This window comes from Trachurus japonicus, chromosome 11 (genome assembly GCF_045865225.1).
Source record: "Trachurus japonicus isolate A0001 chromosome 11, Traja_1.0".
Lineage (NCBI taxonomy): Eukaryota > Metazoa > Chordata > Actinopteri > Carangiformes > Carangidae > Trachurus > Trachurus japonicus.
The window spans coordinates 23158506-23173339 of record NC_140917.1 but is presented as its reverse complement, the minus strand read 5'-3'; the positions used below and the strand labels follow the sequence as shown (position 1 = coordinate 23173339).

The window sequence follows — 14834 nt, the reverse complement described above, 5'->3', positions numbered from 1 at the left end:
TTTTTAATGCTAGGCTATGGTTGTTATTTGATTTCAACAACTTTTATTTTCTAAATCTAATCTGATTTAGTAAAACAGATTTTTATGGCATGCAAAAAACAAAGCATGTGTTTCAAAGCAGCAGAAACATTTGGGGAGCTTGTTATTCTGTACTCAAAGAGAAAATGTGTGAATAGGTCATTCATTTTAGGGCTTTGGCAAACAACAGGCCACACTGTGTTTAAAACCTATGCTCACTGTCTGTAGCTATTTAACTGCAGAGACCTGCACAGAGATGCTGTGATAGATAATGTAAGCCTACAGCTTGTTAAAGCCTCAGTATGTAGTATTGGGGCTCTCACCCCTCCTGTCGGCAAAGTGACGGTGGCCACCGAGGACAAACGCTAACTGCTAACAATATCTGTTGTCCCTCTCTCTTCAGCCTGGTGTTTGGCTGCACTTTGTATAAAAACAGCTCAACATTAAGATGTAGCCTAGCTGCTAATGCTGCTTAACAAGCACTGTGAGTGTTGCGTAACCGCAAAAACAAAACAAAACAAAAACTTTGTAGATCATCCTCCGGGGGCACAAGCACAGACACTCAATAGTGTGTTTGAGCCAAGTTTGTCCGCTTTCGTATTCAAAGATGGCGATGCAACATGACAGCCTCCGGTGGGTGCACCTACCACCTATGTATTTGTAAACAACTTATTCTGAGCTACGAGACAGCTTTCATTTGTATGTAGTTTTGATTAGACTTTGGTAAATACGTATTTATGAAAGCAATATTTGATTTTTGCTAATAAAAAGCCAAATAAGCTACATACTGTCCGTTTAAGGAATTATTTCAATACACAATCCCTGCTAAACTTGGAGAGGTTTTTTTTTTTTCTTCTTTACTTTAGAGTGGGGGTAGCTGGCCTCATTCACATCAGTGAAAACAACACTGATGATGTGGACTTTAATGAACAAAGTGGAGGCACCTTCTGTACCTTGGTCTATTATCAAACCCACTGCAATAAAATAAGCTGTGTTCAATTATCCTCATCTTTTCTTTAGTGTCATTACACAGAATACCCCCAGTTATCCACGCTCATTTTCATTTGTCTGTTCAACTTTTCTTGTAAAGTATCTCTGGTCAATTTTGTCTGCCAAAACTTCAGAATGACTTTTTTCTTGTCTTACACAAATGCAATTGTTTTCTCTGTTTACAATTTATTCATTCATTTACTGCAATGTGTTCATTATGCAAATTTCATGTTCACCGCTGTCACATAAAGGAAATAAAATGTAATAAATTCCATCTGATCCCAAATCCCTAAATTCTGTTGATTACTTGTTCAGCTCATGAAATTAGAACTTTTTTTTTCAATTATAATCATATAATCTATATTAATGTTTTTTGATTAAATGTTTTTACAAGATAGCTGCAGTCAGATTATGTCTTAAATCCTCATTGTTTTATGTCAGATTCCACCAATTCTTGATACCATTGGACCATCTTTAAAAACAACACACACACACACACACGTCCCTATAGAAACAGATGGATGCACAGCATGTTACGTCCCTGAGGCTCCTGTGGAGCCTTAAACTGAAACACAGGCTCACATGAAGAAGATGCCGTGAAGTGAAACCATCAGGTTACTATATGTAAACTACTGTGTGTGTGCAGGAGCTCCAGGACCTGGCTCGTAGGCAAAACGGTCCTGTGAGACCGGTCTAAGTGTGAATGTGTGTGTGTGTGTGTGTGACTGGAAGACAAAGCTACCGAGACATGCATTAATAGATCTATGCATTATTTAGCATGTTTACTAACTGTGTACCAAAGTCGTGGTGAATGCCCTCAGCGTGTGGTCTCTCACTGTGTCTGTCTTTTATTTTCCTCTCTCTCTCATAGATCTCCCTCCACTGATGCTAATTAGATTAGATTAGAAGCATTTCAACTCAACCTATCTTCCAGATGTGCGTTGGATTCATTTGGATAGAATCTCAGCTCACAGGAGACGACTTCTTGTTCGCCTACACTGCAAGGTGAGGGAGCAGTCATGTACAACAGGTTGCCTCCAGGATGCAGTAAATCCATGTCTCAAGTACGTGCACACACACACACACACAGAGGAAATCACTAAAATGTACAAACTCGGACAGAACCTCACAAGTGCGCAGATTTCACGCACATGCCTGCCTCCCACACCTCATGGTTAATTAATTTTAATTTGAACGGCCGCGGCCTCACCTCCTACACTTCTGCCTTGTGAAGGTGCCTGGAGGAAACGCTGCAGTGAGCGAGTAAGGCAGCAAGAGTGAAGCAAAACCCATCAATGTGAAAGAAGGAAATGTCCAAGTGAGGTGACGTAATTGAGACGGACACGTCGGCATGTTGTAGTGACAGCGAGGACTCGTGGCTCAAATTTGGGCACGATGAAAGTGGTGAAATCAGATATTTTATATTTTAAATAGCCTACCAATAGTGTCAGTAGAAGCACAAACCATGAATAGCCTAGCTGTGTTCCACTTGATTAGGCTACACACACTCAAAAACACTTTTGTAGAGATGTGGCTATATGGACACCCTACCAACTTAGTGGACAGGTTATAGAAAGGTTATTAGAATTTACAAAACCTTTGTCATCAGTATTAAGTGTTGTCTGTGTGCCCCCCCCCCCCTCTCTTTCTGTCTCTCTCTTTTAGTTTGTTGGTGGGTGGGTTAAGGAAGGGGTTTGGAGCGATGTTCCTGTATTTTCATGTAGGCCTATATCCTGTTGAAAACTGAAAATAAGATAGATATTCTAAAAAAAAAAAACACACACGGCTGACACACTCTGGGACCAGGTCATGATATTTGATGCTTAACAAGAGACGTGACAAGGTCTCCAACCTCATCCCTCCCGCAGCTGCCTGGGAAGACGATTTGTGTCGCTTCCCTTTTACCAGAGAGGAGTTCATACTGGAATCAGACTGGCAGCTTGGCAACAATTGTCCACCACAATTTATGCTGCGGCGTTTCAGCACCTACAGTGAGTGGAAACTTTTGATGCCAAAGCAAAAAGCAGACATTCACAGTGAGTCACCAAAAGCTGTCTCCAGCAGAGGAAAACAACTCTTGTTTGTTTCTATCCTGTCTTTTCTTCTTCTGTAGTTAGCATGCTAACCAGCTAGCCCCGACCAAGTCAAGTCAAGTCAACTTTCCGATAGCGACTCACTGTAGCCTGTTTTAAAGATGTAGCACCACTCAGAGGGTGAATTAGAACTAAAATAGTCCCTTAAATGTAGACTAATAAGACCGCAGTGTGTGCTTTTTGTCTTTTTTTGGCTCTAGTAAAATTGTTACATCAAAATATTGTAAAATGTCAGACAGTCATGGTCCACCAGTAGCCTAGTCTGTACAGATGAAAATGCTGTAGCTACCTACTTTTCTTTTACCACCACTATGAATTTCACATTTCTGCTTTTTAGTGAAATATCTCCATAAAAATGAAATGAATGTCTGTGGATTGCGACACAGATATTCATGTAGTACCATCGTCAGGTCAGAATATTAACTTAGTACATTTAAAGTAAAATACCTTTTAAGTAAATACTTAAGATGTGTTTTGTGCAACAAATCCAAAAGTCCAAATAAACAATACAAAACAACACACAACATCCAAATTAGTTGCAAAACACTGCTGAAAAATACACTGTCTTATTTTATGGCATTGAGACGCAGTTAATAATAATAAACACGGTCAGGGAACAGCCATGTTCAGAGATAACAACATAGCATGTAGCAAATGGAAAAGTTACACTATATTTTTATCACTTTAAAGCATCTGCAAAGAATTTTAATTTTGTGTTGATTTTGGCGACCCCATTGGACAAAAGAATGAAGACTGCATTTCCCATGAGCTGAAGCGCATATTGTCGTAAAGGCGCTTATCTGGCTTGCGCGTGCCGTCGCTGGTCTAAGTGCCATAAATCGTTTCGTACGCTGGACTGACCCGACCACTGCCTCCCCAAGGTAAAGAGTTACACTATTTAGAAATTACTTATCTTCCCACCGATGGCCTCATTTGCTGTTGTAGGTTGTACAGAGACATCAGCAGAAACGAGAAACTTCTGAATATCCAGTTAAAAGTTCTTTGTAGTTGCTTTAAATGCTGTTAACAGAACACTGAGTAAAATACACATTTACACCATATATTCTCTATTAACTTATTCTAGGTCTGCACAGTGATGTAAATATTCAGAGAAAAGACTACTTTACACAAATATGATACATGGATATATCAAAATTACATTATAGTTAATAATAGCATTGTTAAAAGCAATATGGGAATATCACTCTTGATAGGAGCGCATATGTCTCGTATTATATATAATGGATTTATCAGTATGTCCAAATGAATTATAAAAGAAGCAAATAAATAAATAAAACAATATAGAAATATTGAGACGTATTCATCATTCATGATTCATTGCACATTAATTCTGTCCGACACTGCTGGTATCTCCACTTGAATTTAAAATAAAGTTATGTGTCTGCACAGAAAGAGTTTGTAATGACTGGGCCATAAGAGCAGCTTCACACTCTCTGACCTGTCACTCATTCATCTCTCCTGCTCCAGCAGTAAAAGGACGTCTGTGACTCCCCTGTGGACCATAGCGTTAGTTAACAGCCTCACTCATGCTACACTGTCTTGTCCACATTATCTCAGCAGGTAAAACACGGCTGCGGCAGCGTGATCCCATCACGCAGCAAAGAAGCTGTCGGCCTCATTAATAAAAACCATTAACTCACAACAGATTATCAATGGCTATTGACCCCGGCTGATTGATTTGCTCCACCTGTGTGATCGATGAGACTGGTAAATCCTGCGTAGTTAAAGAGAGAGAGAGAGAGACGGGGACGGGGTGAGAGACAGTGTGGAGATGGTGAAGATGTCTCACTTTAAAATTCTCCTCTGCTTCTGCCTACTTTTTAAGTGTGAACATCCGCTGACATCTAATGCACGCGTGGGTGTGTACAAATACACACGCCCACACATGCCTGACCGCACTGCCATCCTCCTCATCACCCACACACACACACACACACACACACACACACACATACAGCGTGGATCATTTACAAAGATACAGATCAGAATACACTAATATACAAAAATAAAACATTTCTATATTTTGGATCCAGGTGTGTACAGAACACACACACACAGAGACACACACACAAACACACACACACACACACACACACACACACACACACACACACACACACACACACACACACACACACACACACACACACACACTGTGTCACACACTTAGTTAATGCATGTCAACCAGGCAGCTCCTCGTGCTGACTTTAATGATGAGCAAACAGACAATAAAAAATGAAGCACGCCGTTCAATCGTTGAGGTTGTAACAAATACACTCACATTAGCTGCAAAAACACACAGAGGAAAAAAAACACAGGATGTACACTGAGGGAGCAGACACACACACACACACACACACGCAGAGCGCGGGGAGTATAAAAGGGACATCCTTCCCACTCAGCATAGAAGTGCTCTCCTCTCTCTCACACACTCCTCTAACACGCTGAACCTCTTTTCTCAAGGTAAGACAACCACTTTTTCTTTTTATAATTTGATCAAGCAGAGATTTATATGATTTAATGAGATGATTTTCAAAGTGTACATTTTCTTTCTTCTTCTTCATTGGATCCAACACAGAGGAAATTTCTCCTAAAACACATTGAGGCAAAGAAGATAAGAAAATGTGTTTTCTGTTTAGATTTTTTTTTTTTTGACATAATCTATATTTGTGTAAATGCATCACATTTGATCAGAATCAGATTTATTATGTGCAGACATACAGGAATTGACTTTGGTTTATGCACTCACTTGTACACATATATATAAAAAAAAGACATACAGAATGAGGACAGCAACAATTGAGCAATAACATAATACGACAGATAAGTAAAGTGGCAGGTGGATTAAGGTGGTCAGTTGTTAGTGCAAATAAACAATGAGGTAGTAGTGCAATGAGATAAATAATAATAGATACAACTGGATAAATGTAGATGTTATTTACAGCAGGGTTGTATTGTATTTATATGTTCACTGATAAACTGGAAGGGTCAGATTAGAAATGATTTAATTATGCTTTACTCCCCCTCATTCTCTTTTGAGAGTTCATTTCCAGAGATGAGTCCTGAGACCAAAAAGGAAATGAGAAATTCCTTCTGCGTTGACAATAAGGTTCAGTCTGCCCTGCTGAGAGCCTGAGCCCAGGATGTGAGCGTCCAGCATCAGCAGCTACAGCGACAGAGCTGTTGCGTTTGTGCGCCGTGCCCCGTGAGCCACAGTGTGAATACGCTGCTCTGATTCACGCGCCTTTTTTTTTTTTTTTTGCAGTCAGTGATTATTAGCTGTGAAGAACAGGTGTCTGGCAGACGCTCTCAGTTGTAGTTTGTGACCGTGGAAGTCGACTGTTGAGTCAGGAGACGCCTGAGAACTGAGCTGTGAACTCAGACTGGACTTCATCTCTGATTGTTAACCTCCCGCCTCTCTCTCTTTCTGTCATTTCATTTTGCTTTGTGTGTGTGTTTCAGATGACTGCAGGGCTGTGTGTGTGTGTCGTGCTGGCAGTCCTATGTACGAGCTGTTTGGGGCTCCCCTTCTCCTCGCCGCCCGTGGACGAGGGTCAGCGCTCTGCCTCTGCTCCTTCTGAAGGTACAGTACATGCAAGAACAAGGCTGCAGCAATCAGGTGCATTATAATATCACTGTGAGTTTTCATAGCTGACACCTGTTCTTCCCACTCTGTGTGTATGTGTGTGTGCGAGCAGCTCTCCTCGACTCCGACATCCACACCTTGGGAGAACTCCAGCCCCGACACAGCCGCTCTGCCCCCCAGCTGAAGGCTCTTCCTCTGGCTGAGGACGATGCAGACTCCCGGGCCAACCTCAGTGAGCTGCTGGCAAGACTCATCTCCTCCAGGAAAGGTGTGTGTGTGTAGGGTAGTATTTCTCTGGATCTACAGTAGTTTTCTTGTATTTAGTGCCTGCAAACTCTATGAAGGGATGAGTGAGTTAGATTATAAAGAAAACAGCTTCATAAACAACAATATTTACAAGAAAGATTCATTTTCAGAGACAAGTGCTTTTCCCTGCCATCCTCCTCCTCCCCTCGGTCCAGCTAATGACTGGAATCAGCGCCGGCAGTTTTGTAAAATGAATTAGTGGCTCTGAAAAGCTTTTGTGGTTTGAAAGAGCGTGTATTAGTGTTCGCAGCCTTCCGGCCATTCTCCTCGTGCCAGCTTATTTCACTTTTTTCTCCTCGTCTGATTCCCCAGACGCTTCTCTTCTCTTCTCTTCTCTTCTCTTCTCTTCTCTTCTCTTCTCTTCTCTTCTCTTCTCTTCTCTTCTCTTCTCTTCTCTTCTCTTCTCTTCTCTTCTCTTCTCTTCTCTTCTCTTCTCTTCTCTTTGTCTTTTTTTTCTCACAAACAAAACCTCAATCCTGTCAGAGCTCCTCATGCTCAGGAGAATCCACAGTGCACAACACACACATACACACACACACGATGTCGGGATCTGCATTTTCAGCTTGGCTTGACGCTACTGAATGTGACTCCTTGTGTGTCCACATGCATGGGGTCTCTTTGCAGAAGAATTTGAACAGACTGAAATATTGTCCCAGAAGAGGAGACAGACTGCAACATGGGATTAGATTGGGGGGAAAAAAACTTACAGTAAGTGAGCGATTTACAAATCAGAGTGAGTCACTTTCAGGATTCATTCACTGCCAACACATTGAAGAAATAGGTGAGATTGTTTCGTGACACTAATATGTATCTTTTGCATATTCACATATCCAGGCTGTGAAACTGATGCGCTGCTGTTGTAAAATCTTCAGTTTAAAACTTACAACTGTAAGAAAAGAGAAAAATGTAAAACAGAAACTGTTCAGTCAGTGAGACAGCAAAGTGTGTCAAAAGTCACGCTGACATCGATGTGTAATCCCTTAAGGAAAGTGTGTATGTGTCTGTGTGTGTGTGTGTGTATGTGTGTGTGGTGTCTAGGTGCTTGTGTGCTCGCTGTTCACTTGCATGTTTCAGTGTAGGAGGTGTCGTTGTCGAGCCTTCTGCGGCCAATCTTCTCAGCACACCAGGGAACTGAAGCACTGTGTGTGTGTGTGTGTGTGTGCGTGTGTGTGTGTGTGTGTGTGTGTGTGTGTGTGTGTTGCGTAGGAGGCTGTAGGTGGAGTGAAAACAGCATCTCTGCTAGCGCTCAATTGATTACCAAATAATAGCAGCAATCCTTCCCCTCACTTGTGTTAAAACATTTTTTTTGGTAATTACAAGGCTGGAGGTCAGAGTGTGTGTGTGTGTGTGTGTGTGTGTGTGTGTGTGTGTGTGTGTGTGTGTGTGTGTGTGTGTGTACGGGGTAAAATTACAGTACATCGATCACTTCAGGGGAATTAACACATTCTCACACACACACAGGCATGGACACACAAAGGAAGGGAGGGTAATAGTATGTTGTCAACCTAAGGACCTAAGGTCCAGCTGTTGTTGGACCATCCTCTTCTTTGTGGTGTTCTCTCTCTCTCTCTCTCTCTCTCTCTCTCTCTCTCTCTCTCTCTGTGTGTGTGTGGGGGGGGGGGTGTCTGTAACTGTGTGAGAGAGAGAGAGAGAGAGAGAGAGAGAGAAATAATGAGAAAGAGAGGACAAATCCATTAGTGGGCAATTAAAGTCTCTCAAAGCGAACCAGCTTCACAGCAAAAGAGGGGGAAAAAATCAAATAAAAACAACAGAAATCTTTAAAACTGAGAATCATCACAGCAACTAAACATCATCAGCCATCAGCTGCGCAGAGTCAAGTTTCCAATATGACCAGCTCCTCTTCCTCTGGAAGGCATGAACACTCAACTGTGAAAAGTATAATTTGGTGACAAAGTGAAGTAACTTCTGAAAGTTTCTTCTGAAAACTGCAAAAGTGATGAAACTTGTTTTGTTTTTTTTATATTAAAGGCATCACTCACTAAAACTCTGTTCCAGAGCAGGAAGCCAACATGCTGCTGAGCTTGTGAGAGCATCATTTGTGTCCAAACTGACACATTACAGCTGGTTACAATAATATAATAACACTTCCAATGCAGCAGTCAGGCTTTAGTCGTCTGTAGGATCTGTAAATGAATCGAGGGCACCATGTTCGTCTACGACTTCTATTTTAAACTGCAGAAACAAACCAAAAGTGGGGCCACAAGCCAGGGAAGTTTTCAGCCTCTCTCTCTCTCTTGATCCTTCTTGTCCTCTTTTCTCTGAAGAATACTAATTTCCCTCCTTGCTCTATTCCTCCTCCACCCACTCCTTCTCTCCCTGCCTCCATCCCTCCCCAGGCTCTGTGCGCAGAAACTCCACAGCGAACAGCAGAGGCAGTGCCAACCACCGGATAGCAGACAGGGACTACTTGGGCTGGATGGACTTTGGCCGCCGCAGCGCAGAGGAGTACGAGTACTCCTCGTAAAGAGAGCCAAGTCGCTCCCTCTATACGGGCACAAGAGAAAAAGAAGAAAAAATCCCATGCAAGCTGGCTCCTCACTGTCTCACAATAAGAGTCTATTTATGATGTATTTGTTGTACATTTGTTTGTAAAACTGTAATAATGCAATATACATATGCCAAATTTTGCAGAAAAGCTCTCACTGTCCGAGGTTTGTTTGTTCCTGGTTTTCTTTATCTTTTTTTTTTTTTTTTTTTTTGGGTGGTAAGGACTGGGAAGGTGTCAGGGTCTGTTGAGACTAACTGGACTGAATAAAGATTGAAAATATCACTCTCTGCATATGAATTATTGAAATTAGATTCATTAACATTCATTAGGTGCATTCACATGGAAAAGTGAGGATTATCCGTGGCACCTGGTTTATGAACCTTCACATAGCACACAGCAGAGTAGTGGTGACAGCTTGAGCAGGTACCAGTGCTCATTACACATAGAGCTGCTGTATGCCATTTTGGTTTGATGTTAAGGCGATATACAACGATCCTATAAATGACACCCCAAAATCTGCATCATATACTTTTGTGTTGGATTGGGGAAATCGTCCTCATTTCATATCTCAAGAAGCCAATGACTGTGTTAAGACAATAAACTGAAAGAAACTCATACATTAGATGTAACTATATATTTTGGTATCTCAGAGAATGAGATCTTTATTTTTGTGTTTGCTGACAGTAGTAATACATAAAACCATTTTGGAACTGTACAGCCAACTGGGATTGTGGTATAAAACAACAATAAAACAGATATACATTGAACAAAGACCCTCTTCTTTGACATATCTCTCTTTAAAATGCTAGCTGCTAGATCATTTATTGCTTTTGGCAAAAAGACTCTAAGGAAACTGCTCCCACTGTCACATTTCACAAGAAATAAATCTTAGACTGACTGAAAGACTGAGTGTTGATGTGATTCTATTGAAGTAAAGAAAAAATAATTATATACTGCTACAGTACAAATGTGGGGCTTCAGACTTTCTGCAGATCCCTGACTACAGAGTCCTACATGGGACCTGTCATTTACTTACTGTAATATTATCTACTGCCAGGTGGATTTCTTTTATACTCAGTGTTACTGCTAATGCAATGGATTGATATTTGTATCACACATTTTGTAATCCATGCAACTTTGAATCACTCAAAAGGACAAAAATGATTTCAGACCTATGATTTTTCAGTGTCAAAGATCTGAATCTTTTTGCCTGATGCAAAACAAAGAAAGAAAACGTTCCTGGTCCACGGTGGATTTTTTCAAGAGTATAATAAATGTAAAGAGAAAAATATCTGATGCTTAGAAAAAAAAGGTCAGCGTGCAGCCACATGAAAGAGATGAAAGTCAGTAAATGCATCATTTAGGGAGAGTGCCAGTAAGTGTCTGAGAATACTTTCCCCTCTCAGCTGTGAGCTCATAACGAGCTTAAGTTTTTGCTAAACACTGAACCAGTTTGAAATGTTTGGAGACACTGATATCGACTGAATTACAGTATTACTGTAAAGAAGGCCCAAAATGAATCCTAATAATTGCCTTTGCCTCCACCACAGAGACGATAACTGTGTCCAAAAAGCCCCGTATATCTGGCTGTTATGAAGAAATATGTGTTATGAGAAAATATTTGATTAAACTTGTTTGGGTGAAGAGAGAAGACGAGATTCAATGATTTTTCTATTGACTCCATTTTTTGTTTGAAATGGTCTTGAAAGCAGTGACTCTGACCAAAGTCAGGCGTCATGAAAGTCTGCTGAGATGAACCTGTTGAAGGTATCAGTGACATGAAGAGGTGGAAAACACAGTGGTGGTGAATTGTGATGAAGCAGCCCATTATGCTGCTGCTGGACCTGTGTGTTAAGTGAAAGATGTGTCTGTATGAGTGAGAGGTGGGGAGAGGAATCGATGAGCAAAGCAAGCTGGGTGAATTATTCAGAGAAGTGGTTTGGGATGCCCCGCGGGAAAGAAAGGGGCTTGCTGTGTGTTTATATGTTTGTTTGTTTGTGTATCTGTGTGTGTGTGTGTGTGTGTGTGTGTGTGTGTGTGCGCGCCACCAGCTTAGACTGGGGTTTGCGATTGAATTAGAAATTTTCAAAGATTTGAGATTCTGATAGGACCATGGAAATTGATTCAAACTTAGAGCCAAAGACTACGGAGTTAAAGGCTCTGGGATGGTTTAAAAGCTTCATCGGCATCTGCAAGCAAATAGCTCCACTTGGTGTGTGTGTGTGTGTTACAGTAATGTGGATCTGTGCCAGAGGTGGAAATCATACAGAGAAAGAAAGGTCAAAAAGCGAACACGCATCTAGCCTATATGGTCACATGGAGCGATTGGAGCACTCATACATGCATAAGTGCTCTGGTTTTTTGTCCTAATGGGCGAAGCCACACACTCATGAAAGGAACATGAGCTCCAAGAGTGTGGCTGTAATGAAGATCCAGCTCACGGTGATGAGCAGATGGTCCGAGCTCTTCCTGAAACTGGCTGAACATGCTGTCTTTTAATCTCTGTCCACTCTCCAGATTTCCCTTTTCTTTCAACTGGAGATCAGCTGTAGTTGATTCAAAGGCATTTTTACTGGCATCTGACACAGAGCAACGTACAGTATACTCAAGGAAGACTTTGTCTTTGATGCTCTGAGGGTTGACTCAACAAAGGCTATAAATCCAAGCCCACATAATGTAGATTCATCTAGCAGCCATGACCACATAACAGAGCTGCAAACCTTTTAAACAGAATAAAGTAGTCGCTACACATTTTAAACTCAGACTAGACTCTGACTAGAAATACATTTATAACCACCAGCAACAGGTACGGTCGATTTTGCAGTAGGACAGTAGCTGGCCCCAGGCAAGCACAGGAGGAAAATAAACTCACAAACAGAATTAAAAATTGATATGAAGCTGATATTAAAAATGTTTTGGTTGAAATACTGATGTTAACTACCAGATATGACAGGCAGAGCGCACAAGACACAGCTCCCAGCAGCCTGAGCCTGTTGTAAGTTATAAGAGGCTCAGAACGACAGTTGTTACGTGCTGATGTTCAGCTGGTATTTTTCTATGCTCACCACCACCATCCTGGCTCATCCTGGCTCAGCGTGCTATTGGCCAGGATTAGCTGTCATTAGCTAATTAGTGCCACCCACAGCTGTGAATGTTGGGAAATCTCACTTCAGGTCATAAATCAAATGCTCAACCTGAGGTTATGTTGAACATCCAACCTCATGGTGGCGCTAGAAGAAGATCATCAAAGAAAATTCATCTTCAGTCATCAGAACTGATCTCGTCTGTTGTTGTCTTGAATGTCTGTGGGAATATTTGTGCCAATCCATTTGGCAGGTGTTTGGATATTACACTGGATAAGTGTACACTTTAACATGCACCATGTTGTTGTATTGTTAAATTATATTAATATCCACTTCCATGAACATATGATTTGTACATTCACTCATTTTATAGGTCCAGCCTCCAGCTGCAGCCATGTCTGTGCTCAGAGGAGGGAACAGGGAGGGAGGATTTCCTTTTACATCTCTGGGGCTGTGTGATTTGATGTTGTGATAAATGAGATTATCAAAATGTTATTCCAAGGGGACAAATATCCAACATGGAAGACATCAGTGACGTTAGTTAGATTTCATTTCTTCTAATTAGACTCCCCCGGCTGACAGAGTGACATTTTTCGGTTATAGCTCTCATTCACCCTGCGGCTAATAGAGGTTTAATAAGTAGCCCTCATCATTTCCCTCACAGCACAAGAGCTACAGATGCTGGATGGGTAATGAATGTGGACAGACTGGCACTTCACGTACTATTTGCCGTGTTGAGTTATTCGTGAGCTCCATCTGCTGGAAGTGAGTAGATGAAATGAGTTGATTTGACCAGTTCTGGATGAGTCACAGACTCATGTAGAGGCAAATAAAGAGGAAAATCACATAGATTAATTTGTTGTTTGATGATTTTTATTTGGAAAATCCCCTGATTACATGCTCACCCCAGTACTTACAGTGATGTGTGGTTCTTGGTTATGTGCTACACATAACAGTTCCTTTATGAGTGTGTCATTTTCACTGACAATGAACAGCATTTATATACAGTGTGTGAGACAACATATTTTCTTATGAAAAATAGTTCAAATTCAGGAAAATATTCTTAAAATAAATAAACACAAGTGCAAACAATGGTCGTGACAGCTACTTCACACACTTAATCCAACGGCAGAAGAACATAAATCATCAAAAAATAAGACGCTTGAGGCACTATATTGCTTCATTTCATCAAGGAAACCTTAAGGAAAATGTCAGATAGCTTCCGACCACAACAGCTGATTAGCCACAATCACTTCACTCATCCCTCGTATTGATCCGTCCAGTTCAGGGGCAGCACCATCAGCTTCTCTGTCTAATGGCCAATTAAGAAACTAAACCAAAGTATCTTTAATACTGACACAAAATCTATGCCCATGATTGGTTGAAAGTGACTTGTCGGGTTCACACCTAATCACTTGAGGGAGACACAGGAAGGAAGGAGGAGAGGAGGAGAGGGGGGAGGGAGGGGTGAGAGGAAGGATGACATTTTTTTGGTCTAAATTTTCCATTACATATAAAATGTTGGATTTTTAACCCAGTAATATTGAGGAAGAAAGGCATGATTTCGTGCTACAGTAACTAGCCAACTAGTGCGATGGCACCTGTGTGTGTCTGGACGTGTGTGGGATTGTGTGGCTGTGATTAAGAAAAGGCAAGAGTGGGAGTACTACATCTAGCCAGCAGAGTCAGTCTCCGAAGCAGGGGGCGTGAGTAGCTAGCAGTAGTTTTTTTTTTTGGATTGAAATCTCTTTTAAGATATTCTGCTGTCGATGGATCAGTTCACCCAATTACATAAAATCAAATTAGATTTTAAAAAACGTTGTATTTGCCCAGATTTTCAGATATCTGACTGATGATAATGTCACCATGCTAACAAGCTGACAATAACCAGGCCGATTGTTTGTTAGTTTAGTGCGATAGCATGGTAGGTTTTAGTTATTACTGTAACACCAAAATCAAAGCTAAGCTGATTCTGTTGGAGGTTTTGTCAGTTTTACAAACATTTCGCCAAAAACAAAAGTATTCAACAAATTAATATTAAAAATTCAATGACAAGCCACAGCCAAGTGTTATTTACAGTTTGGGAAATTCATCACAGATGATTGATCTCTCTCATGTCTTTGTATTAAGTCAACTCTACAAACATTATATCCATTACACAAACAGAAAAGAAATGTGTTAGTTCAGGCATATTCACTGGAACAATTGCCTGCTGTGCAGAGTGATGC

The 14834-nt window shown here is 41.1% G+C and overlaps 1 protein-coding gene across 1 annotated transcript; it reads left to right on the top strand.

Annotated features, from left to right (window-relative positions):
• The first annotated feature begins 5438 nt into the window (after positions 1–5438).
• Positions 5439–9809, top strand: LOC146978879 (cholecystokinin-like). The gene is made up of 4 exons (XM_085791927.1): positions 5439–5585; positions 6585–6705; positions 6821–6976; positions 9372–9809. The coding sequence occupies exons 2-4, from the start codon at positions 6585–6587 to the stop codon at positions 9497–9499; spliced, it is 405 nt and encodes a 134-aa protein (XP_085648053.1). The 5' UTR covers positions 5439–5585; the 3' UTR covers positions 9500–9809.
• Positions 9810–14834: the final 5025 nt, after the last annotated feature.

What these genes read in the sequence shown, in the direction of transcription:
- LOC146978879 (XM_085791927.1), top strand. Translation starts at nt 6,585, where the DNA reads ATGACTGCAGGGCTGTGTGTGTGTGTCGTGCTGGCAGTCCTATGTACG. An exon ending in TGCCTCTGCTCCTTCTGAAG is followed by an intron (nt 6,706 to 6,820) that starts GTACAGTACATG and finishes GTGTGCGAGCAG; the next exon opens with CTCTCCTCGACTCCGACATC. An exon ending in ACTCATCTCCTCCAGGAAAG is followed by an intron (nt 6,977 to 9,371) that starts GTGTGTGTGTGT and finishes ATCCCTCCCCAG; the next exon opens with GCTCTGTGCGCAGAAACTCC.